Source organism: Rhincodon typus, chromosome 12, assembly GCF_021869965.1.
Source record: "Rhincodon typus isolate 14 chromosome 12, sRhiTyp1.1, whole genome shotgun sequence".
NCBI lineage: Eukaryota > Metazoa > Chordata > Chondrichthyes > Orectolobiformes > Rhincodontidae > Rhincodon > Rhincodon typus.
Genome location: NC_063343.1, coordinates 32,173,541 through 32,199,030, shown reverse-complemented (window position 1 = coordinate 32,199,030; position 25,490 = coordinate 32,173,541). Strand labels below are relative to the sequence as shown.

Below are 25,490 nucleotides of genomic sequence, written 5' to 3'. Positions count from 1 at the left end.
ATCTCTGAATGATTGATTTATATTCCAGGTTGGGCAGCTATTGCAGTTTGTATTCGAAAACAATGATTGTTTGGGGAAAAGGAAATCAGTTGTTGTTTTATGATAATTGGACTAAATTTTAAGATTTTTACCCAGCTGCTTCATTTATTTGATGGCAACATTTGTTCATTTACTGACAGTTTATTAACATGTTATATAATTATCCCTTAGTACTTCCTATGTATGCATTGTTTAGCAACTCTCCCTACTAAGCAACTCACTCATCTACGCTTTTCCAGGCACCTTTCTTAGAATTCGAGGAACACACTGTTAAAACTGTCAATTTCCTGCCCCATTAATTAATATCTGGTCAGGGACCCACTTACATTTGATTGCTAACTGTTCCTTTGCAGCTTTTATAAAGTGAGAAAATTAAGGCTACTTTAGGTTGATGCTCTAACACTTTTTGGTGTGCTCATTTAGTTGCTATCTTGCTGTAACATCTAAGTCTATAGATTCAAGCCCCACTGCAAAGACAGCTGAGCTATTTCAGTGCAGTACTGAGACTGTACTAGCTCCTGGAAGTGTCATCTTTCTGGAAAGATGTTAAATCGAAGCCCTGCTTGCTTTCTAAGGGGGACATAAATCCATCCATAGCACTATTTTGAAGTAAATTTATTCCCAGTGTTACGGGTAATCTTTATTCCTCAATCAATACCACAAAAATACTTTGCCAAAGATGACATTGCTGTCTGTGACAGCTTGATATGCACAATTTGGCAGTTGCATTTCATTGATTGCAGTGGTGACTGCACTTCAAACTACACTTCTAAAGTGCCACTATTGGCTGTAAAGCTTTTTTGGAACATTGAGTTTGTGAAAGATGCTGTGTAGATGCAAGTTTTTCTTGTTATTACTTGGCTGTAGCTGACCAGAGAATGTCCACTTCCCCAGACTGCTTTCCTTCACTTTGTTACAGCTCAATGGCGCAGGGACAAACATATCCAAGCCTGATCTCTCCACCACCAACGTTTGTGAAATTGGTTAAGTCAATTAATTCCTTCCTACAGAAACCAGACAGTCTCTTAATGACACAATTGACTGTTCAGTTTTCAAATTGGGTTTGACAAGTCTTTTTAAAAAATGATGATACGGTGTCCGCAAGTATCAGGGCTTTTTCTGTGTCTCCTTATCTTGAACATGAGAAATGCTGGTGCTATGTTTTTGTTTCATTACTTTAATCATACCTATGATGTCATCCTGAAGATTTCTCCAAAGATCTTATTGACAAGAGTAAGGATCCAGTACCTGAGCAGCCTTGACATCAAGTCTGCGCTTGACTTAGTGAAGGAGGCAGATTAATCATAGTTAAAACTTTCAAGATCTTTAATTACTGTGAATCAAAGGAATTATGGACTTTGGTCACTGTGAAAAGGGAGACCTCTTGTATGATGTAAAGGATTGAAGGTTCAGTGCTCTTGGTGCTGTCCTGATGACAAGATTGCAACTTTATTTATTGTCCATCTCAGAAATAGATGAATGAAAATTTCATATTTTTGAGATATATTACACCGATTAAGTAATTGTAGTTAGATACAATATAGAAATGGCAATGAACACATATATTTGAACATAACGTACACGTAGATGGAAGGCAATCCTTTTAAAAAGGTTCAGATGAAAAATACAGGTAAAATAGCATCAATTCATGAGATAACAAGGTGTAGAGCTGGATGAACACAGCAGGCCAAGCAGCATCATAGGAGCAGGAAGGCTGATGTTTCGGGCCTAGACCCTTCATCATGAAGTTAATACTTTTTTTTTCCAGAGAAAGATATGCCAAGAGCACCCACACGTTCTTCTGTTCCGAGTTGCAGACCACCTTGGGTGGTTGACACTTCCTTTGCAGAGAAGTATGCACCAGACAAAACTACCACCGTAATGACTAAATTCACTCAACCTGCTCAGCCAACCCCTCAGCAAAATCGAAACTCTATTGTCCAGGCAGCACAGCAAACACCTGATGGGACTAACAGAACTCCAGTGTGTGCCCACTGTAACAAGGTTATCAAGTGAGTAAAGAATGCACGTGAGTTATTGTTCATGCTTGGTACATAGAATTGACTCCTGTAAAAGATCATAACAAATAGAAACTTTATATGTTCATAATTGTCAATTGTGCCTAGTCAGTTATCATACTTTGCTAGCTAACCTAGTGAGTTTGCAACGGTAAGTCAGTAAACAGGAATTTTTTGTTGTTATTCTTGTATTTCTCTTATATCCTGCTTTTAGTTTTTATCCATTCCATTTTTCATTTCAACTTTGCCCTTTTTCTACTCTTCACTTTTCATGGGGGCTTCATCTCTATTTCTCTTTTTCTCTCTCTTTCTTGTTGCCTTTATCACCTTTTTCCCATTCTCCTTTCATGCCAAGATCAAAAGGAGAGAAAATATTTTCTTCCATCAATATCTTCTCCATAGAAGTCAAAAAGATTCTGCTTGCTTTCTCAAAATGCACTGTATGTAGCTCAGATATAAGATTATATTCTTATTTTACTTGAATTAGATGAGAAACATGTGCTGGTAAACATTTGGGTTGTGGTTTTGTAATTAGGATGATGGATTCATCTAGCCCAATGTTCAGACTCGCTTGTTTGGCCACAAAGTAGAGAGGAGGTTTGTTTTATCTTTCCAATGGCATTGCCTAAATTAGAATATAGGTATACGAAAAGTTTGTCAGATAACTTGACCTCTACTACCTCACGGGGATGGGAAATTTTGTGAGGCTGCAGCTGAATATTGGGAGGAAAGTTGTGATGTAAGGAAATGTCGGTGGATTATGGTGTCACAGCAAATATGGGAATAATACCACAAAAGCAATGCTTCTTTCTAACATTAACTGTGTTGTTTGCATTTTGAGTTTGTGATCTTCACGCGAAAAAAGAACTTAATCTCTCTCTGAAGAGGGTCCATTTATTTTCCACAAAAGTTTCCTACCTCCTTTCAAAATTGAAATAGTGTTTCCAGTTAAGTGTTTTAATTTTTTGTTAAAATTATATTTTTTAAATTGACATGTTTTAGACACTTCATGAAAAGAAAATGCCAGCTCTGTTGATTTATACATGAACTAAATGAGGAAATGATTTAAGCAATGCAACAAAAAGGATACTCTGATGATTCCATAATCACCGCGTAAAAAGAATTATTTATGTGATATAGTAAATCTCCACTGATTCATTACCATCAATGTAATCTAAATGGATAAAATGTTCTCCAAACAAATGGTTAAGCAATGATCTGAATTTGGAATTTTCATTCCTGTTTCCAAATCCTGCTTGAGCTCTTTAAACACCTGCGTATCCCAGAAATATCTTGAAAATCATATTCTGACCTCTCTTTTTTTTTTCATTTTAAATGCTCCATCACTGGCAGCTATGCCTTCAGCTGCCTGGATCCTAAACTCTGGAATTTTCTGATCTAAACCTCTTAACGTCTCAACCCTCACTTTCCACATTTAAAGCGTCCATTAATGCATACCTTCATGACCACGCTTTGGTCATCTGTTTGATTTGCCTCATGTGGCTTGCTGTCATATTCCATTACGTAAAGGTTATACTTACTGTTATAAACATAGCATTCTATTTTATTGTTTGTATAAAACATGTGACTATGATTTCACAGGGATCATATTTCCTTTTCAAAAAACAGTTATACACACAAGATTTTTAGAATCTTAAAATATTGCACTATTAGTTGCCGCATTATGGTTTTAATGTGTTTGTTAACCAATGTTGTCCTTGCTTATTAACATAGTTTCTTCTGTAGTTTTAAAGTATGGAGATCAATGTGTGTTTTTTTATGTTATCGTTAACCTCCACAACTCTGACCTGAGATACCATAAATCATAGGAACAAACCAAGGGGTAAGAATGGCAGACAGGCATGATGAGTACTTGAGCCAAGATTTCCTGAGCTTTTTTGGGATCTGCTCAATATAGAATGAAAAAAAAATGTTAAAGGAACTTAACCTTGCAAAGTAGAACAGCTGTGTTGAACTGAAGCTTTAAAAATAGTCACAGTGCATGCAGGAAATTTTTGGTTCCACTGCTACGCTTGATTGGACTTACTTAATATGTATGAAATAATTGTTTGACATGTTCAACAGTTTTATTCTTTTTAATAAATTCATTCAAGTTTTAAAACTCTTAAAATTTGCATTGATCAGTGATTACAAAATAGCACTTCAGTTTATGACATTCATTCCTTTATAAATGTAGTTGCAGTGAATTTGTATCATAACAGCATAATCATCTCACCAACTTGGTCTACAGACCTTATAATAATTTAATTAAATTATTATAATATAATGCTTCAACTGTGATAAGGATTGAGTTTCAAGGTTTAGTTGCTATAGGAGAAGCTCCATAAATAAAACAAGATCACAGCCAAGTGATTGAAATTTGGCAGAGGAGAATAAAAAAAATTGGTGGCAATTAGCTTAAAAAAAACCCACCAAATCAATGTATTGAAATGCTTGTTTTCCAAAATAAAAGCAGAAAACTAAGATAAATCGATAATGCTATAAGAAATCAAACTCTGCAGTTTTCAAATCGGCATACAATGTGGCCATGCTAGAATTAAGTAGGCTCTGCTTCAATTAACAACTGTGTTTTTAGTCCATTCTGATTCAAATGCCCTCCATAAGGCTGCTGAGGTCTCTTCACATTCTACTGACTAAAGTTGTTCAAACTACTTAATCTGTTCCTGTTAGTATTCCAGCAACGGTCTTGTCTAAATTTTCTCTGAACATTGGAAATATTAAAATCAGAATATTCAGCTCCTGCCACAAACTCTGCATCTTTGCTTCTAATTCCCACCACCAGAGTCATCAATGTCTCAAGTGGAGCTAAACTGCTTGTAATCTTGACATCCTACTAGATCTATTTCTAGCTATTTCTATCCCTATGACATGGCACATCTTCAGATGAAACCCTCATCTGTTTGTTTGTGATGATGTGGCTATTTGAATGTTCTCCTGATTCTTCAACATTCTCAAAACACATATTTTCATCTAAACACTCATGCTTGAATCCTATCCTGCATCAAGTTTCAGTGTCAACATCCCTGCACAGCTGAGATGTTTTGCAAATGTGAAATTCTCATTCGTGACTTTATTGCTCCCTTCAACTCTAAATCCCACCCATCAGTTTTTGATCTCTTTGACTTGTGATTTGTGCATCCCCCAAACACATTGCCCACTGATAACCTGCTGCATCACTTCTTTTTTGTTTTCTTCCCATTGGTAGCTGTGACTTCCAATAAATCCTTCTGCCTGTCTACTTTCCTCTCAAGATCCACCCGTCAGTCGAGAATATATATACATAATATATAAAAGAAAAGAGAGGCCAAAGTGAACATAGGCTCCTTCTGGGAGATTGATAGCTAAGGTAGGAGTGCATGGGATCCAATGCAATTTGATTAATTGGATCCAGAATTGGGAGGAAGCAGAAGGTAATGGTTGAGGGGTGTTTTGTGACTGGAAGTCCATGTCTAGTGGGGTCCTGCAGGGATCTGTGTTGGGGCCCTTGCTGTTTGTGATGTATATAAGTGATTTTAGACTTATATGCAGGAGGGTTGATCAGTAAGTTCGCAGATGATACAAAAATAAATGAGGTGGTAAATAGTGAGGAGGATATCCTTAGATTAAAGTAGGGACGATCAGTGGTAAATGGAACTCAGTCCAGATAATTGTGAGGTGATGCACTTGGGGCAGGACAGACAAGGCAAAAGAATACATGATGAGCAGTAGGACACTGGGAAGCATCAAGGATTAGTGATCTTAGTGTGCATATACGTTGATCCCTTAAGGTAGCAGGATAGGTAGATAAAGTGGTTAAAAAGGCATATGCGATACTTGCTTTTATTAGCCAAGGCATAGATTTTAAGAGCAGGGAGATGATGTTGGAACTGTATAAATCATTGGTTAGGCTACAGCTAGAGCATTGTGTGCATTTCTGGAATCCACATTATAGGAGGGATATGATAGCACTGGGGAGGGGTGCAGAGGAGATTTACCAAGATGTTGCCTGGGCTGGAGGGATTCACTTGAGGAGAGAGATTGGATAGACTAGGGGGCAACTTAATTGAGATATATTAAGTTATGATGAACATAGACAGGATAGATGGGATGAAACTTTTTGCCTTGGTGGAGGGATCAATTACTGGGGTGGGGTGGGGGGTGTGTCTTGTAGGTTTATGGTAAGGGGCGGGAGATTTAGAGGGGATGTTAGGGGGATTGTTTTCATCCAGAGCACGGTGGGAATCCGGAACTCATTGCCTGTAAGGATGGTAGGGACAGAAACCATCACAACATTTAAGTAGTAATTAGATGTACACTTATGATTCCAAGGCATACAAGGTTGTTTTTGACTGGTACAGACTCGATGACTGAAGGGCCTTTGTCTGTGCTGTAGACTTTTATGACACTAAAATAAAGCCAGGGAATAATAGGGAACTAGGAATAAATGTTTTGTATCAGTCTTCACGGTTGAGGATATTGATAGCATTCCAAAATACTAAATAGTCAAGGGTCAGAGGGTGCTTAATTTAACACTAGAGAAAATGTACTCTGAGAAACTAATGGGCCTTCAGGCTGATAGGTCCCCTGGACCAGATGGGGTGCATCCAAGGATTTTGAAAGCATTAGGTAGGAGATAGCAGTTGCACTAGTAGTAATCTTTCAAAAATCCTTAGGTTCTGAAAAAGTTTCAGAGGATTAGAAAACTGTCAATGTGACAATTATTCAAAGAGAGGGAGTCAAAAAACATCTAAGGTAGTAGAGGCCAGTTAGCTTAACATTTATTGTTGGGAACATGCTAGAGTCTACTATAAAAGATGTAATGGCAGACCAAATTGTGTCTGACAAATTTATTATAGCTCTTTCAGGTAATGAACAGGATAGATAGCGGGTAACCAGTCGATGTAATATATTTGGATCTCCAAAAGACATTTGGTATGGTACCACACATAAGACTATTTAATAAGAGCCCATAAAGTTGGTGGTAGTATATTAACAGGATAGAGGACTGGCTGGCTAATATAAGACAGAGTGCTGGGAGAAGGCGGGCATTTTTCAGAATGGTAACTTGTAACTAGTGGAGTATCACAAGGATCATGCTGGAGCCGCAGTTATTTCCAAATAATATTAATGTCTTGTATAATGGAAGTAAATGTAGTATTGCCAAGCATGCAGCTAACACAGAAATATTTGGGAACACGAGTCAGTGGATACAGTCAGTCTACAGAGGGATGTAGACCAATTAGATGAGAGGGCAAAAACTAGACAAATGAAATTTGGAGGGAAGAATAGAAAGTGCTGAATATTATCTAAATGGGAAAAGAATGCAGAAAGCTGCTGCACAGAGGGATTGGGAGGTCCTTGTGCATGAATTACAAAAAACTAAGATCCAAGTTCAGTGGATAATAGGGAAAGAAAATGAAATGTTCACTTTTTGTTTCAAAAGGGAAAGCAGATAAAAATCAAGGTTAAACTGGACAAGTCTTTAGTAAGACTGCGCCTGAAATCTGTGAACAGTTTTGCTCCCTTTATCTGAGGATAGATTTACTGGCATTGGTGATAGTCCAGAGGGGTCCATGAGGTTGATTCTGGGATTTTCTTTTGGGGAGAATTTGAGTAGTTTGTGCTTGTACCCATTCAGAATTAGGAAGCAGGAGAGGAGACCTTTTTATTGAAACACAAGATTATTAGGGAGCTTGGTAGTGTGCGAGTGGAGAGACTGTTTCACCTTTGTGGGAGAATGGACTCTAGGACACAAATTCAGATCTAAGGTTCCTCCCTTTAGATAGAGATGAGAGAATTTTTTCTCTGTAAATCATTGTACAGTAGTAAATCTGTGGAACTCTTTACTGCAGAGGGTAGTAAAGGTTGGGTCATTAAATATGTTCAAGGATGAAGGTGGACATTTTAACACAGTAAGAGGACCAAGAGTTGTGAGGATAAGGCAGGAAAGTGAACTTCCGGATTATCAGATCAGCTATGATCTCATTGAATGGGCTAAGTGGCTCCTACATTTTATGGTCTTATCCATTTTTGTCCAATCATGACTGTGTGAAGCATCTTGGGAATCCTTTTGCATTAAACAAACTATACAAGTGCAATCTGCTATCTTGATTTCTAAAAGTCTCATTTTAACTGGTGAAGTATCCCTTTCTTTAAATAGGTTTGGGATAGAGGGTTAGCTTCCATCTCCAAAATCACCAACTGAGAGGGAGGAACATGCTCTTCACATCTACATTTCTCATCTGTTTGCATTTTAAAGTTGTCCAAATGAATGATAACATGTTAGATTTTAAAATTATTAAAGGAGGAAAGACTTGTTTTGTCTTGGGATTTAGTCTTATGAAAGTAGATATAACTGTGATGCTGAAATGTACTTAGCTGTGTTAATTCAAAAAGCCAAGAGACAAATGTGTGACTTACAAAATTATCTTTCGTAGTACAACTATGTAAATTTATGCAAATGACTTAATGATAGAGGTATATGAACAAAGCTGCTTAATGACTGAAGCAAAAAAGTCTTTTGTCAGTATATTTTCACGATAATGAAGGAATATTATTGTCATTAAATTTCATCAGTTGGAACTTAGTCTGATGTTTGGCTTTGCTTTCTCTTTATTTAGAGGTCGTTATCTTGTAGCTTTGGGCCGTTCTTGGCATCCTGAAGAGTTTACTTGCAATCAATGCAAAATGACCTTGACTGAGGGAGGATTCTTTGAGGAAAAGGGTTCTGTGTTCTGTGGGAAATGTTATGAAAATAAGCATGCCCCCAATTGTGCCAAATGCAAACAGAAGATTGTAGGTGTAAGTAATATTGTATATTTGTAATTTTAAATGCAGAACTGGTTTGTATAAAGAAAGCCAACTCATAAATCAAAACAGAGCCTTTTAAAATATACACCAGGAGCACTTCATTGCATTTGAGAAAACATAGATTGATTCATGGTTGATCTATCTATTACCATGTTTGTTCATTTTCTTGTTAGAATTTTGAATACACAATGTAGAATGTACGTGCACACTTGCCTGGTAATTATCATTCTTAAAAGAATAACAATGAATGTTCTAATTAATGTTGAATTATAGATTTGAAGTGTCATTGATTTTTATCTGCTGCAGTAGATGTTATCTTGCCAATAATGTAAATGCTGCAATTGAAGGTCTTTCTAACCAGGTGAATTTCCTAACACATCTGAGACATTGATCCTTTACTAATTGGAGTGTCTTCTATATGGTTTTAAAAAGCCCTATGTGGAAAACTGATCGAGGAATCTTGACCAAATTTTATTAGAAAGATAGAAGCAAAAATGTGTTCTGTAGAAAAAATGTCATTGGGCATATGTGTGCAGGGAGTGAGAAGTTGTGGTTTTGTTAATAGATTGTGAGATAGATTAAGCCATGCTATGCATGGCTTAATCTATCTCAGGGGTACTTAATGTCTACATGAGAGAGAAGGCTTCATTCATCAGCTTCACCTTTGCAGGAGGAAGATGTCAAAATGTAACTATTAGCTATGATATGAATTCCCGTAATGATCTGATTGTAATACCTAAGAATGATTAACAAAAAGGCAGTACTTGCACTTGGCTTACCACAACATCCCAAAATTCTGCAAGAGACACATTAGTAATGGATTTCGGGTTACAAAGCTAGATTATTTGTTGCAGCCATGTCTAAACAAATATATTCAGTACATTACTTGAAATTAACTTAATGGGTAGATCAGCGAAATAAAGTAAAATGCATAGCTTTTCACATTGTCGAGATGTGAATTCTCTGTTTTATTGAAATTGCATTTTCTGTATAGGAAATTATGCATGCTTTGAAGCAGACATGGCATGTTAAGTGCTTTAACTGTACTGCATGTAAAACCCCCATCCGCAACAAAGCCTTTTACATGGAGGAAGGCCAACCCTACTGTGAGAGAGGTAAGTATGTTATGTATTGGAAAAGAAATTATAGAATACTTTGGTAATCAAATGTTTGTTCAAGATTGTATACATTGTTCTCTAGGCTGGTTTAAGATTTTACGCAAAAGTCAAGTTTATGTTTTAGCATATATTTACAGACTATTTCATGTTAATTAATGTATGCAAACATTCTTGAATATTTGTAAAGTTAAAATGTCATGGTTTTGTACACTAACAACTGTTTAGAGATGATAGTAATCAAGGTCTACTGCACAGGAAAAGGCCATGCAGCACACTGTTGGTGTTGGTCGAAAATGAGCACCTAATTGTTCTAATACCATTTTCTAGTCCTTAGCCCATAGCCCTGTATGCTTTGGCATCACAAGGACACATTTAAATACCCAAGTGTTAAGAGGGCTACAAACTCTATTACTCTTGCAGACAATGAGTTCTAGATTCCCACCACTGTCTTAGAGTCATAGAGATGTACAGCATGGAAACAGACCTTTCTTCCAACTCATTATTGCCAGCCAGATATCCTAAATTAATCAAGTCCCATTTGCCAGCATTTGGCCCCTAGCCCTCTAAACCCTTCCTATTCATATACCCATCCAGATGTCTTTTAAATGTTGTAATTGTACCAACCTTCTCCACTTCCTCTGGCAGTTTAATGCTATACGTGCACCACCATCTGTGTAAAATATTTGCTCCTTAGGTCCTTTTTAAATCTTCCCCCTTTCACTTTAAACCTTATACCCTTTAATTCTGGACTCCCCTACCCTAGTGAAAAGACCTTGCTCTTCACCCTATCCATGCTCCTCATGATTCTTTTTAAACTTCAAGGTCGCCCCTCAGCCTCCGATGCTTCAAGGAAAATAGCCCCAGCCTATTCAGCCTCTTCCGATAACACAAACCCTCCAACCCTGGGAACATCCTTGTAAACCTTTCTGAACCCTTTCAAAGTTTTTTTTTCTTCAGTCATCTTATCCTGCACCTTAGCTTGGATCTGTGCCCCTCGTCATTGATCCCTGTACCAAGGGGAAATGTTACTCCTGTCTAGCTAATCTATGCCTCTCATAATTTTATACAGCTTAATCCTGTTCACCCTTCCCTCCTTAGTCTCCTTTCCAGTGAAAACGCCAGTCTATCCAATCTCTCATCAGAACTAAAACTCTCGAGCCCAGGCAACATCCTTGTAAATTTCCTCTGCACGCTGTCCAGTGCAATCACATCACTCCTATAGTATGAATTCCAGCTTTGTATACAGTTCCAGCATAACCTCCCTGCTCTTTACAGGGCAAGTATCCTATTTGTCTTCTTAACTACTTTATATGCCTGTCCTGGTACCCTAAAGGATTGTTGGACATGCACACCAAGATCCCTCTGATGTTTGGTGATTCCCAGGTTCTTACTGCTCATCATGTATTCCTTTGCCTCGATTGTCCTGCCCAAGTGCATCACCTCGCACTTATTTGATTGAATTTCATTTACCACTGATAAGCCGCCTGACCAGCCTGTTTATAACCTCCTGTAATCTAAGGCTATCCTCACTAATGACCATCCCACCCACTTTGCACATTATCTGCAAGCTTACTAGTCAAACCTCCTATATTCAAGACTAAATCATTTATATATACCATAAACAGCAAGGGCTCTAGTACTGATCACTGTGGAGCAACATTGGATATAGGTTTCTAGTCACAAAAACACCCTCAACCATCACCCTCCTATTCCTGCCATTCAGCCAATTCAGGATTCAATTTGCCATTTCCTTGGAACTCATGGTCTCTTACCTTAGCTATCAGTTTCTCACATCAGAGTCATACAGCAAGGAGATAGATACTTTGGTCAAACCGTCCATGCCGACCAAACTTCCCAATCTAAACTAGTCCCACTTGCTGCATTTGGCCCATATCTCTCTAAACCTTTCTTATTCGTGTACCTCTCCAAATGTCTTTCAAATATTGTAACTATACCTCCATCTACCACTTCCTCTGGCAGTTCATTTCACATACAAACCACCAACTGTGTGAAAAGGTTGCCCCACAGGTCCCTTCTAAATCTTTCTCCTCACCTTAAAAATATGCCCTCTAGTTTTGAACTTTCCCACTCTAGGGAATAGACCTTTGCTATTCACTTTATCTATGCCTGTCATGATTTTATAAAGCTTTAAGGTCACTCCTCAACTTCCTACGCTCCAATGGAAAAAGTCCCAGCCTTTCCAGTCTTGGCAATATTCCTGGTAAATCACCAACTCAAAACAGAACACAACTCTTTATAAACAGACAGGAAAATCACTTTTTTCCTGATTACTTGGATGTTGGTCAAACAACCCAGTGACTAAACCACCAATGGGTCAACTGAGGCAGGGAATACCTTGCCTCCAAAAATCTCTCTCTGTGAAGTCCCACCAAATGCATTGACAACACATTGCTAACTGCTCTGCTCAGTATCTTTTGTGGCTTAAGACTGAGAGAATTGTGTTTTCTTTTAAAACTATAAACAGATGTTGTTATTGAGACTGGGGCAATTTTATTTGCATTTCCCAATGTAAACTATTGAAAGGTCTCATATGGTCTTAAAGTAAGTTGGGGCTGTAATGAAATATATGAAATAAATAAGATGCTTCAATTAAATTTTATTCTGCAAATGTTTTGCCTAATGGAGCTCAGAGAATTACATGTATATAATGCTATTTTGACCTGTTTCATAGCATTTCACTCGAGATACTTGTATATGAAAGATAGTGACCCTGGGTATGTTGGCAGGGCCCATTTGTGCAGATTTTGAATGTAAACAAACGAGTAGTTTCAGATTTCTGATGAGGATTTCCTATATGTGAGACCTGGAATTGGATTATTTCCATAAGGCCACAGATGTGGGAGCAGAAGTAAGCCATTCAGCCCATTGATTCTGCTCTGCCATTCAATGAGATTATGGCTGATCTGATAATCCTCAACGCCACTTCCCTGCCTTTTCCCCATAAGCTTTGATTCCCTTACTGATTAAAAATCTCTGTCTCTCAGCCTTTAATATACATAATGACCCAGCCTCAACAGCCCTTTGTGGTAAAGAATTCCGCAGATTCACTACCCTCAGAGAAGAAATGCCTAATCCTCTGTCCTAAATGGGTAATCCCTTATTCGGAGATGATGCCCTCTGATTCTAGACTCTCCCACAAGGGGAAACAACTTTCTGCATTTAAGTCCCCTCAATGTTTCAATAAGGTCATACCTTATTCTTCTAAACTCCAATGAGTACAGGCCCAACCTACTCAATCTGTCCTCATAAGACGATCCTTCCATACCTTCTCTGAACTGCGTCCAATGTCAGTCTATCTTCCCTTAGATAAGGGTCTTAAAACTGTTCACAGTATTCCAGCAGTGGTCTGACTAGTGCCTGATATAGTTTCAGCAAAACCTCCTGGTTATGGGAAGAAGGTGAAGAAAAGGCATTAGGTCAAATTGTTCATTCAGTGAGCCATTGCAGATACAAGAGGCCCAAATGGCCTCTCTCTGTGCTGTAGCTAGTCTGTGTGTGATATCTGTACCTGAAAGCTTGAACTGTTTTCTATAAGCGCATCTCTGCTTTAATCTTGTGGCACTTTACCAAAAGCCTTGCTGAAGTCAAGGGAAGACTATGTCAAGTACATTGCCCTCATCTACACAGCTGGTCACCTTTTTCAGTCAAGTTGGACAGACGTGAACTTCCCTCAACAAAACCATGCTGACTATTCTTGATTAATCTCTGCCTCCCCAAGTGCAGATTAATCCTGCACCTCAGAGTTGCTTCCATTGGTATCCCCACCACTGATGTTAGACTGACCAGCTCATAACTTCCTGTTTTATTCCTTGCTTTCTTCTTGAATAACAAGACCATATTGGCTGTCCTCCAATCCTCTGATGCATCTCCTTTGGCCGGAGTGGAATTGAAAATCATTGCCAGCATCCCTGCCATTTGCTCCCTTCCCTCCCTCAACAACCTGGAATATATTTCATCTGGCCCTGGAGATTTATCTGCACTTCAGCTTGCTCAGAAACCAATCAGAACATCCTCTCTGTCTATGCTAATTTCTTTAAGTATGTCAACCATAGAAGAGCCCATGAGCATTGACACAGAATTTCCTACGTAGACAATCACACTCATTAGCGAGTGGTTGCTGACATTATATTACAGACCCTCTCCCTGATTTCTGTACCCACATCATCCCTTTCACGAGTGAACACCAAAACAAAGTATTTATTTAGAACCTTAGCGACATTCTCCAGTTCCTTGCATAAAGTTCCTTGCATTAATGGACTCTACTCTTTCCCTAGTTATCCTTTTACCCTTAACGTAAAATAACTTAGGATTTTCCTTTTACTTGTCATTATTCTTCCATGCTCCTTTTTGCTTTTCTGATTTGTTTTTTTTTAAAGTTCCAGCTTGCACATTCTACACTGTTATTGGACTTCTGTTTTGAGCCCTCAGTATCTGCTCCGTTTTTCTTTGTCCAATCTTGTAGGCTTTGTTGATCACACTTTGTATTTTTTGGAACATGCTGTCCCTGTATTCTCCTTAATTCCTCCTTGAATGTGTCCTGCTAATCTAACACACATTTAGCATGAAAGCATCTGCTCCCAGTCTAGTCTGGCCAAATTGTAACTGATCTTACCTCTCTCCCAGTTCAAAACGTTGATTTCAGACCCATCTTTGTCCTTTTCCATTTAACAATTTAGAGTCTACATAAATTATAAGTTTTGTCTGCAAAATGATGCCCTACCAATACTTCAATCACTTGCAGGTTTCATTACAGCACAGGAACAGGCCCTTCGGCTCATCAAGACCAATTTTAATTCTTATTTAGACCTGTTACTTATTGCCCATGCATGGTTTCTATCTCTCTGTTCACCTTCCGTTCACATGTCATACAAGATACACCTTAAACGTTGCTAACATGCCTGCTTACACCACCACCACTGGCAGTGCGTTCCAGGTACCTGCCATCCTCTGTGGAAAGATTTTCACCACTCTTCTCCCCTAATCTTCTGCCCCCTCATCTTGAACCTGTGCCCTCTTGTAGTTCACCTTCCTTTCCACCCTATCTATGCCCCTCATAAATTTTTAGACCTCTATCAGATCGTCCCTCAGTCTTTCCAGTGAAAACAATGAGTATATCTGACCTGTCAATATAACTAAAACCTTTCAGACCAGGCAACATCCTGGTAAATGTTCTCTGTACCCTCTCCAAAGCATCCTTGTTCTTCTGGTAGTATGGCAACCAGAACTGTATGCAGTGTTCCAAACGTGGCCTAACTAAAGTTGTGTACAGTCGTAACATAACTTGCCAACTTCTTTATTTAGTGCAAGTATGCTGTATGCCTTCCTGACCAGCTTATCTGCCTATATTGCCACTTTTTCAGAGATCTGTGGACCTGTACTCCCAGACACCTCTACCTCAATGTTCCTAAGGGTTCTGCCATTTATAGCAATGCTGCCTCACAGCGCCAGGGACCCGTGTTCGATTCCAACCTTGGGCAACTGTTTGTGTGAAGTTTGCACATTCTCCCCATGTCTGCGTGGGTTTCCACCAGGTGCTCCGGTTTCCTCCCACAGTCCAAAGACATGCAAGTTAGGCAAAATTGACTGTGCTAAATTGCCCGTAGTGTTCGGGGGTGCAGGTGGGTCACACATGGGAAATGCAGGATTACAGGGATGGCGTGGGCTTGGGTGAAACGTTCTTCGGAGGGTTGGTGTGGACCCGTTGGGCAAAATTGCCTGTTTCTACACTGTAGGGATTCTATGGAAATTCTTTGATCGTCCAAAATGCATCACCTCGCATTTGTCCGGATTAAACTACATCTGCCATTTCTTTGCCCGAATCTGCAGTCTATATATATCCTGCTGCATCTTGTCAAAAGGACACATGTGATAAGGGAATATCTGTGATTATGGATGATTTTAATCTTCACATAGATTATGGCATTGTGGCTAATTTGATTTGCCCAGAGGAGGAATTCCTGGAGTGCACATGGAATGATTTTCTTGACCAATATGTGGAGGAACCAAATAGAGAGCAGGCCATCTTAGACTGGGTGCTGTTTAATGAGAAAGGAATGATTGCCAATGTAGCTGTGTGAGACCACTTGGGGAAGAGCAACCATAACATAATAGAATTTTTTCTCTTGATGGAGAGTGAGGTTGTTGATTCGTAGATTAGGTGCTGAACCTTAAAGGAAATTACGGGGATATGAGGCATGAGTTGGCCTTGATAGATTGGGGAGAGTTACTTAAAGGGATGACAGTGGACAGGCAATGGCAAACATTCAAGAAACGCATGGGGGATCTGTATCAACTGTTTATTCCTGTCTGTCGCAAAAGCAAAATGGGTAAGAGGACCATCCCTGGCTTACAAAGGAAATATGAGATAGTATCCGATCCAAGGAAGAAGTATCCAGATTTGCCAAGAAAAATAATAAATCTGAGGATTGGGAGCAGTTTAGAATTCAGCAAGGAAGGACCAAGGGATTGAGTTAAGAAAAGGAAAATAGAGTATGAAAGTAAGCTTGCAGGGAACATAAAAGACTGACACCAAGAGTTGATATAGGTACATGAAGAGAAAGAGATTGGGAAAGACCGATGTAGGTCCCCTACAGACAGAAACGGGGGAATGCATAATGGCGGACAAAGAAGTGGCTGAGGAACTGAATATGAAGTTTGGTTCTGTCCTCACAAAAGAAGACACAAATCAGATACCAAAATTGTTGGACAATGCAAGATTTAGTGAGAGGGAAGAACTGAGGGAGATCAATATGAGTAGAGAAACAGTGCTGGGAAAATTGTTGGGATTGAAGACCGATAAATCCCCAGGGCCTGATAATCTACATCCCAGAGTACCTAAGGAAGTAGCTGTAGAAATAGTGGATGCATTAGTGGTCATCTTCCAGGATTCTATAGACTCTGGAACAGTCCCTGCAGATTGGAGGATGGCTAATATCACTCCAATATTCAAAAAGGGAGGTAGAATGAAAACAGGGAATTATAGACCAGTGAGCCTAACATCGGTAGTGGGGAAAATTCTTGAATCCATTGTCAAGGATTTTATAGCAGTGACAGGATCAGACAGAGTCAGCACGGACTTACGAAGGGGAAATCGTGCTTGACAAATCTGTTGGAATTCTATGAAGATGTAAAAAATAGAGTTGACTGGGAGAGTCAGTCAATGTAGTATATTTGGACTTTCAGGAAGCATTTGATGAAGTCCCACGTAAGAGATTAATGTGCAAGATTAAAGAGCATAGGATTGGGGGAAGTGTATTGAGATAAGAGGGGAAACTGGTTGGCTGAGAGGAAACCAAGTAGGAATTAATGAGTCCTTTTCAGATTGGCAGGCAGTAACTAGTGGGGTACTACAGAGATCAGTGCTGGGACCCCCAGCTATTCACAATATATATTAATGATATGGATGAAGGAACAAAATGTAACATTTCCAAGTTTGCAGATGATACCAAGTTGGGTTGGAGGGTGAACTGTGATGAGGATGCAAAGATCCTTCAGCATGACCTCGACAGGTTGAGTGAGTGGGCAACTCAATGGCAGATGTAGTATAATTGGGATAAATGTGAGGTTATTCACTTCAGAAGCAAAAACAAGGCAGATTACTACCTGAATGGTTGTATTTTGGGAAAGGGGAATGCACAGTGGGACCTGGGTGTCCTTGTGCACCAGTCTCTGAAGGTAAGCATGCAGGTGCAGCAGACAGTAAAGAAGGCAAATGGTATATTGGCCTTCATTGCAAGACATTTTGAGTACCGGAGGAGGGATGTGTTGTTGCATTTGTACAGGGCCTTGGTGAGACCACACCTGGAATATTGTGTGCAGTTTTTGGTATCCTTTTCTGAGGAAGGATGCTCTTGCTCTCGAGGGAGTGCAGCAAAGGTTTACCAGGCTGATTCCAGGGATGGCGGGTCTGATGTATGAGGAGAGATTGACTAAGTTCGGATTGTTTTCACTAGAGTTGAGACAAATGAGGGGGATCTCATAGAGACTTATAAAACTCTAACAGGACTGGACAGGGGTAGATGCAGGGAGGATGTTTCTGATGGTGGGTGTGTCCAGAACCAGGGGCCTCAGTATGAGGATTCAGGGTAGACCATTTAGGATGGAGATGAGGAGACGTTTCTTCACCCAAAGAGTAGTGAGCCTGTGGAATTCATTACCACAGGAAGTAGTTGATGCCAAAACATTGAATATATTCAAGAGGAGACTAGATATAGCACGTGGGGTGAATGGGATCAAAGATTATGGGGAGATCGTGAAGTAGGGCAGAGCAGGCTCGAAGGTCCGAGTGGCCTTCTCCTGCTCCTATCTTCTATGTTTCTGTGACAATCCTCCACACTATCTCTGCCAATTTTGGTGTCATCTGAAAACTTACTTATTAGACTACCTATGTTTTCCTCCAGATCATTTATAGACATTACAAACAACACAACAACCCAGCACTGATCCCTCCAGAACGCCACTAGTTACTGATCTCTATTCTGGAAAAACACCCACAGCTACTTTGTCTTCTATAACCAAGCCAGTTTTGTATCTATCTAGCCAGCTCTTCCAACTCCCCTGAGACTTTACCTTCTGTACCAGCCTCCTATGAAGTACCTTATCAAATGCCTTACTGAAGCCCATGTAAACATCCACAGCTGCTCCCTCATCAATCATTCTTGATTTTGATTTTGGGTACTGTAAACATGGAGTTTTCATGCTTATTTAGAAAACAGTTATGAAAGTTGGCATTAAGATATTTTGTTTTTTAAAGTAAATATATTGTTGTTAAGGAGAAAGATCTTTTTTTTAGACAGCATATGTGACAAAATAAACTTCCTATAAACTATCATTACATGTAAAGGTCTAGTGGTTTCTTCTGCTTTCCCACCCGTTTTGTGAGTCCTGATTTTTCTCGATGGGATGCTATATTTGACCTCTGATAAATAAATATTCTATTTAATATTTTGTATCCTCTCAAAATGGCAAACCTGCTAGTGAATCTAAATTCTAAAGTTCTCACTGTCACTTGCTGGTTACAGTGCAGGGTGGTCTTATTTTCTGTACCAGTTCTAATTATATGCCTAGATGCACCTTTGGTAGAGCTGAAATTTGTAAAGCCATATTGAATCTCCTTCCAACTAGGGTGCATGCACCCTAATTTTCTGCACAATAGAATTCTTCATCATGTATGCTCTGGTTCTTTTGCTAATTACCCTAATTAGTGTCCTCTGAATACTGATTTGCTTGTCAGTGGATACAAATCTCCTTACCTCTCAGGAATGTGCCTGTTAACTCTCCCTTTAAGTCTCTATTTTAAGGAGGACAATCTCAGCTTCTGTAGCCTGTCCACATTTTTGCATTCTCGCATCCCTGGTACCAATCTAGTAAGTTTCTTCTGCATTATCTCCAAGCTTGACATCCTTCCGAAAGTGTGGTGCATCACATTAGAGATAAATCATTGCTTTCAGCTAATGTTGTATTGAATAAATTAATTCATATTTATAAAAATGTACCCATAACATTAAAGTTTCTGTACAAGTAAATCTGAAACTTCTTTTTCTGCTTATGCAATCTCAGATTATGAGAAAATGTTTGGTACTAAATGTCATGGTTGTGACTTCAAGATCGATGCTGGTGATAGATTTCTTGAAGCTCTAGGGTACAGTTGGCATGATACCTGTTTTGTATGTGCAGTGAGTATTATTTTTTTTCCATTTTGAAATACATTTGCAAATTTACAGATATTTTCTAAACTAAGCTGAGATGAAGAAATGAGAGCAATCAAAAGATATTTGATTCAAGAGGCACCTGTGATCCAGTTTGCTTTAATTAAAAAGGCAAAAATGACACCTTAAATTCAATTCAAAGATCTTGACCAGATATGTTGGTGATGAATATGATGTGAATGAAGTAGTGTTGTCTGGATTTTGTCTGGTACCAATCCTTCTTTATTTCAGTAATAAATAATCATGTTCCAGTCTAATCAAAATAAACATTTCAAGCACATTGTATTTAATTTGATCATTAAGAAGATGGAATTAAACAAATCTTTCCTTAAATCTATATATGGCAACTTTTTTTTAAAAAAAAAATTGCAATTATTCAAACCCATATTTTGTTTGTTCAAGGACCTGTTCAAATCCTCTTTGTAAAAGTTGAATATTGTTGCACACGTTTTATTGGTGTAAAATGGACACAACAATGATTTTGGCAATCAGTGGAAATGGCTGAGTCCAATTTGTATGACATAGGACAATTTTCAAGCTGTTGTCCTTAAAATGCGTGCTAGAGGCAGCCATCAGAAATTTAAGTTAACTTTTACATTCTCATTTTCAGTTGAAGTTTGAAAGTGCAAGAGTGCTCCTTCCAGCTGCATGAAACTAATGTGAGCTACAGCAGCCTACGCTCCCTCACTTCACTCTTTCCCTTTTTTTTCAAACCCTCCATCTGTTTTACACCATCTGGTGAGATTATTGTAAAAGTTGTAGACTCCAATTCCATTTCCAAGCAGCTGTCTTATATTGACTGTTGCAATCAGTGTCATAGGAGCTAAAAGCTCCTTACAAATGACCCCTTACCCAACACTGACTCTTGAACAACTCATAAGATCATAAATTGTACATTTCTTCATAGAAGATCTAAATAAAAACCATTGTGCAGCTTAATTTATTTCACATGGAGCCTAAATTAAAAACTTACTTTGTTCTAATCTTAGCATTTTCTGGAGGTTAACTGATTCTGAATTCAAGAACATGAAAAGATAATTAGGAAACATTTTTGTATTTTTTTTTTTTGAAGAAAACTGATTTTTAAAAATTCAGTGTGCTTGAGTTGCAGTGCATCAGTTTCATCCTGATAAAACAGGTGCCAGCTATTCTCTGGTTCATTTCTCAGGCCAAATCTTAACAAATCATTTAACCTGCCTTGATTTAAATTTAGAAAAAGCTTTACAGTTAATTATAAGTCGTCATCTCCGTGAGTTCTCTGTGGCAACACCTGTACTCTTTTTGTCAACCAGTCAGCACGCACGTTTATAGTATAATTTTGTTTTCCCTTTTCATTAGTATTTCTTGCAGATTGCCTTGATAAGGGCAAGGTGAAAAGTTTCAACAGACTGATTGATTGATTATTTTCAGCAAAATGAGATGAGCTATTCTATTACTCCCATTTAGTACGGACTCATTTTATTACTTTGATTGGAAAACTTATAGAACTTCCGTGATCTGAGAAAGGTGCAAACATTCTAGAAAGAAAATACAAATCTTTATATTTACTTGAAAATCAACTTCATAGTGTACCATTTAAACTTTTTTTTTTAAACTATGGTGTCTGAACATTCCATATTAACAGAGAGGATGAGATTCCTATTTGATGTAATTTTTTTTTAAAATTTTTCAGGTATGTCATATTAACTTGGAAGGAAAAACGTTTTATTCCAAAAAAGAGAAGCCCTTATGCAAGAGCCATGCCTTCTCAACCGTCTAGTCCACCACTGATGATGATTACCAAAGAGCACAGCAGAAACTGGCTCAGAAAAACTCTGCAACTAACACAGACTTTGAAGGAAGTCACAAAGAGAACTAAAGTTGCAAGAGTTCCAACTCTCAGAATAAAAACGTATGAAATGAGAGACAATTTTAGAATGCAAAACATGGTTACAGTTATGTTGCATGTCTTTCTGTTGTGCATGTAATTTCTTTCTAATTTCAATGTTTGTTTTCCTTTTGGGGGAAAAAAAAGTATGTTATTGGTAGCTATCTTGGACATCCGTACAGCATCAGGATATTCTCACACGTTTCACTGATATCACTATTTTTGCACACAATCAACACATTTTATTAAGTACTTTGAAACTTTTCTCACTTTTTTTTATATTTTTATGGAGTACGTATAGCAAAATCTGTCAGTATTTTACTCAGACTTTAGGACTTTGCTTGTTACTGCACTGCAGCTATTTTTGGTTGTCCAACATTAATAGCAGCTAGAAAAAGAAGATTCAAAATGTTCAAGTATAGATGTAAGCGAAACTGTTTTACACAAGATACAAATTTAAACTATTGATTATATAGGTTGAATGCTATTGTACTTGGACTACTGAGAGAGAAGGGACTCTTTTTAAAAAAAAAAAAACAGCCTAAATACAAGGCCAGAAAGACTATTTGAATATGTTCACTAGAAGTACATAGCATCTCATCTGGCTGAAGCTTAAATTAGGTCTTGTGTTTTGTACTTTTTCTTTGACTTACATTGCTCTCAGTCAGGTTAAGACCTGCTTAATGCACTGACATCAGTATTGAATATTAAACATGCTTTATGCAGTCACTGTGACTAGCTCTTTGTGGCTTGTATTCTTCTTGTAGGAGGAACTGAAGATCTCTTCTGAACTACTTCAAATAATATTTGGAAGTACTGTGTGTAACAAAGTAAATTTGATTAGTTAGAGGAAGTGCTGCAGGGGATGTAACTTGGTTTCATTTCCTTCCTTGTATGTAAAATAAAATAGACATAGACAAACTGTTGGTGGAAGGGATGATTTTGTGTAGATATTATTTCAAGGCTTAACAATTCAGCCTTCAATTACCAAAGAAATATTTATCTACTTAGAACCATTTTCTAGCAAACTTTTAATAGAATCTCAGTAACTTTTGCATTCAAGGATTTTTTTAATAAAGGTTGGCAAATCTCAATTGATGTATGTAAAGATGGTACTCAATTTATTTGTGGTAGAGGTGTGAGATTGTGATATTGTCATTGAATTCTGGAACTTGTTACATCACATACAAGGAGGCTATGTGTCAAAGGAACAAATAGTGTTATATTCTGAAACTTTTCTGCAACAGGTTTGGCCAACGTTTTAGCGTTATTTAACCTGTTTTGTTTTTAAGTGTTTAAGTTTGCAAATGGTAGGTGCTGCAACAAAGAACCTGGTCATCACAAATATTTCCATTTGTCACAGGTATGGAACCTATATGTACTAGGCATTGGTATAAAATGCTTTCTTTATTTGCGTGAGTTTCATAACTTGAATTTATCCTTCTTTTGCTGAAAAGTATACCCATGTCACGTATTACATATTTTCAAATGCAATTGTACTTTGCCAGCAGAGGATCATAATTGTTTGAAATTAAAGCAAGTTATGATTCAAATTGTACTGTTATTCTTGGCATTCTTATTCAAACTATGTTCACGGTTTGTGACACATGCTTACAATTAGAGGGATTGTGTGACTTCTTCATGCATTTTTTAAAATCTTTTGTTAAATCTCAATTTACGTTACACATTGGGACTGTTTTGCTCTCTGGGGAATCAAGGCAAGAAAACAACATTTTATGCACAGAGTCCTAAGGACAGAAACAGCCCCTTTGGTCCAGCTTGTCTAAGCCGACCAAGTTTCTCTAAAGTAAAGAAGGATAGTTCCATTTGGCCTACGTCCATCTAAACCTTTCTTGTTCGTGATCCTGAGACATCCATATGCCATCCAATATGGCAAGGATCCTAGGTTTAAATATCCAGACTTAATTATGTAGTTATTTAAATTAAAGCCAGTTGGATTAATACCGGTTGCTGCAATGGACTTCATTAGTCTTGGGTACTTTGATGTATTCTTTCAGTTCCAAGCTGTCAAGGATTTTTTTTTTTCCCCAAAATATTTGCACTATTAGCGTCACTGGCAATGCCAACCTTTTTTGTCTGTCCACAACTGCCTTTGAGAAGGTGGTGAGTCATCACCTTTTAACCATATGGTTAAGGTACACAGTGCTGTTTAGGAAGAGAATGGCATGGATTTGGAGTAAAATCATTTTGAATAGTCATGAACAGGCAACCTGTAGTACAGCAATACAAGAGTTGTTCATGCTGTACTAAAGTTGTACAGTATAGTATTGAATAGTAATTCCAGAGCATGTCTGCTGATTAAAACTGCAAATCATCATTCTAAAGGGCCCATTTCAGTCTTGCTTGAGTAAGTTAGTCATAAATAAATTGACTAAACTGAAGACAAGGGCCTAGATATTTGCGCTTTATCCAAAGTAACGTAGTGCCCTCAGTGTGGGAGTTATGCTGTAGAAAACATATAATGTGGAACCATCAAGCTACCAAATTATTTAAATCCTTTGCCCTCTAAATTTTGAAAGACAGGCTGTGTGTGACTGAACTGAAAAGAACCAGTACAGCAGCTTCTTTAGCAACATTACTGCGTCCACAATCTGTCATAATCACAGCGGGGTCCACCATATGACAGTATAATAAACAACAGATTTTTAAGGGATCAGCATCATTGTGGGATTGTGAATATAGATTTTAAAATAAAGAACTAAGTATTAAAGTATTAGAACAGATTTATTGAATGGGCTTTATTTAATGAGTTTTCTTTTTAATGTGGTGAGTACCAATTACAACCCCCAACTTTATCTAAGAATGATTCATAGGGCCTGCCTCTGATGGAGGGAATGGGTTGGTATGAACACTAAGGGAATAGTGGAGGGTTGTAAGTTGACCTAGAGGGTATGAGGGATCATTAGAATGGGTGAGGGTGACTGATGGCATGGACAAACTTGAGAATGGGTAAGCACTGGAGGGCCTAATTTTTATCCCAGAGCACAAAGACAGTTATTTAACCAACTCAGCACCTTTGTGGTTGATTCCAAAGTGATAAACTGCTGTCAGGAGCAGTGGCCCCATTAGCCTGATTTTAGCACAACGCAATTCCCTCACTATTTCCTCCCTAGATTCACACATTATCAGCCCCACAGCCAAAATTGTCTCCCTAGCTGGAAAGATCTCTATTCAGGGCTTTTATTCCCAATGTGGGTGCAACAAGTCATGAAATTTCTTCACTCGAAGAGGGTGCATAGATACAAAAGCCAGGCTGAGAAGATTGAAGGACAATACAGTGCAAGCATTAAAAATAATGCAGCCGATGTTAAAATAAGCAAACTATTCATAGATCACTAAAACAGGATATTAATTCAACATTTAAGATTTTTTAAATAAAATAAATGCTGAACTGCAGTCTGGTGGGATAAACAAAATCAATATTAACATGCTAAACTTTTGTTACATACTATTGTGTTTCAGCTGCCATTTCTGATGTTGAATACCTGAAAAAAGTGAGCTTTAAACAATACTTTAATTTTCAAATACTTGTGATGATTACATTGCATAAGAGGTAAAATTTTAGATCAACATACCTATCTATTTGTCAAGGTTACAGCATTGCCGGGGTTTGAAGGAAAAAAAAACATCAAATGCAAAATATTTCAGCAGTTCTAGTTTTTAAACACACACAAAAGCCCACCTTCCTGGGTGTCCATATTTTGTAGGAAGTAAGGTAGCAAAAGTCGCAATTAGAATGATACAAATCTTGAATGGACAAATACACTACAGTGATAGTAGGAACTGCAGATGCTGGAGAATCCGAGACAACAAGGTGCAGGGCTGGATAACACAGCAGGCCAAGCAGCATCATAGGAGCAGAGAGGCTGACGTTTCGGGTCCAGACCCT

General features: G+C 38.2%; 1 protein-coding gene across 6 annotated transcripts in view; it reads left to right on the top strand.

Moving 5' to 3' along the window:
- The window catches only part of pdlim7 (PDZ and LIM domain 7), a 122,800-nt gene extending 99,667 nt beyond the window's left edge, over window positions 1–23,133 (top strand). For all 6 annotated transcript variants that reach the window (XM_048603611.1, XM_048603617.1, XM_048603614.1 and 3 more), the window contains 5 exons: window positions 1,808–2,051; window positions 8,678–8,858; window positions 9,862–9,982; window positions 19,565–19,680; window positions 21,386–23,133. In XM_048603611.1, the coding sequence (XP_048459568.1) occupies window positions 1,808–2,051; window positions 8,678–8,858; window positions 9,862–9,982; window positions 19,565–19,680; window positions 21,386–21,472 (749 nt within the window). In that variant the 3' untranslated portion in view covers window positions 21,473–23,133. The remainder of the gene's footprint in view (window positions 1–1,807; window positions 2,052–8,677; window positions 8,859–9,861; window positions 9,983–19,564; window positions 19,681–21,385) is intronic.
- Window positions 23,134–25,490: the final 2,357 nt, after the last annotated feature.